The 1,382-nt window shown below is 66.2% G+C and overlaps 1 protein-coding gene across 1 annotated transcript in view; it reads right to left on the bottom strand.

Annotated features, from left to right (window-relative positions):
- Positions 1 to 1,382, bottom strand: part of CACNA1B (calcium voltage-gated channel subunit alpha1 B) — a gene marked incomplete at its 3' end in the record, with an annotated part of 199,377 nt that overhangs the window by 15,370 nt on the left and 182,625 nt on the right. Inside the window, exon 40 of the mRNA XM_015572355.1 lies at positions 922 to 1,018. Within this exon, the coding sequence (XP_015427841.1) occupies positions 922 to 1,018 (97 nt within the window). The remainder of the gene's footprint in view (positions 1 to 921; positions 1,019 to 1,382) is intronic.

Raw genomic sequence — 1,382 nt, 5'->3', positions numbered from 1 at the left:
GGCAGCCCTGCGGCCGCCCAGGCCCTGCTGTCACTCTGGACAGAGCTCTCCTCTGGGGACAAAGCCAGGGTCTTGCATGCAGGGCCTGCAGGTGGGCGACGCTCATGCCAGGCGGGGGGCCGGGGGGGGGACGACCGTGGTGGGAGCAGCTGAGCCAGGAGACAGGCTGGACCCAGAGCACAGAGACAGACAGCGTGACTGACAGACCAGACGGACAAGGAAGCTCTGGTGGGAACTCGCTCAGAGAAAGGGTGACGGCCGGAGGGCCCCCACACGCTGGGTGTGCGGGTGGGGCCGGAGGAGCAGGAGGGGGATGGGTGTGTGGGGTGGGAGCAGGCTCGGGCGGGGCGTGGGGGGTGAGGAAGGTCCTTTAGCTTCCCCCTCCTGCTGCACAGCATCCTTGCGGGGGGAGGTCACAGGGCTCCTGTGCCCCGAAGCTGTGCCCCCCTGCAGGATGCCTGTCCCTGGTGCCCTCGAGGCCCTGTCCCCACCTCCTCCCAGGCCCTGCAGTGGGGCCTGGACATCCTGTGGGCGTGGGGCGGGGGTCTCCCAGGTGCCTGAGGCCCTGAGTCCCTCTCCCTGCACATCAGACCCGAGGGGAAGGGGAGGCTGGGGAAGGTCGATTGGGAAAAAAAGGAGACACCTGTGCTGCTATTTGTAATTCTTTACACAATAAAAACACAACAAAAACAAGAGCCTGTCCAGAAGCCGGTCCCCCCTCACTCTAGGGGGCGGGGTCTCTCTTCCCGAGTCTCCCGTGGCCCAGGGGCAGCTCTGGGTACAAGGGGTGGTGCAGGGACCTCGGAGGGCAGGGTCCCTCTGGGAAAGAGGGGAGATGGCGGGGCAAAGGCAGACACAGTGAGACAGCAGAGTGGCAGACGGACGGACGGACAAGCCCCGGAGGGAGGAGCAGGCGGGTACCTTGTAGGCCACTCGCGCGGGGCAGCGCTTCCCCAGCCCCAGGGGCGGGGGCATGTGCTTCAGCATCTCAAACATGTCACTGTAAGTGATGCGCCCGCTGCGCCGGCCCCGGAGGGTCCACAGAGGCAGAGGGTCCACAGGAGGGGGCAGGGCGGGGGGCGGGGGAGGAAGCAGAGAGAACAGATCGTTAACCAGGTCGGAGCGGGTGTCAGCTGAGTCCAAGGAGGTCTCCTCCGTGGAGCCCTCGGGCCCCAGCCTCACCTCCATGCTCCGCCCCACGCAGGGGCGGGGTGACTGAGCTAATGAACATGGAGGATGAGCAAGGGCTGCATCGGGGCGGCTGTGGGTGGTCAGCGTCTGATTTGACACTTTGAGGAACTACGGGCACCGCCAGAGAAAGCGGTTTCACGGCGTGGAGGCTGCTGGGAACCGCGGCGCCAGCTCCCTTAGCGCTTGGTTTG

Source organism: Myotis davidii, unplaced genomic scaffold (assembly GCF_000327345.1).
Source record: "Myotis davidii unplaced genomic scaffold, ASM32734v1 scaffold609, whole genome shotgun sequence".
NCBI classification, from domain to species: Eukaryota; Metazoa; Chordata; class Mammalia; order Chiroptera; family Vespertilionidae; genus Myotis; species Myotis davidii.
The sequence above is the reverse complement of the archived record's forward strand: the minus strand, read 5'-3'. Positions and strand labels throughout refer to the sequence as shown.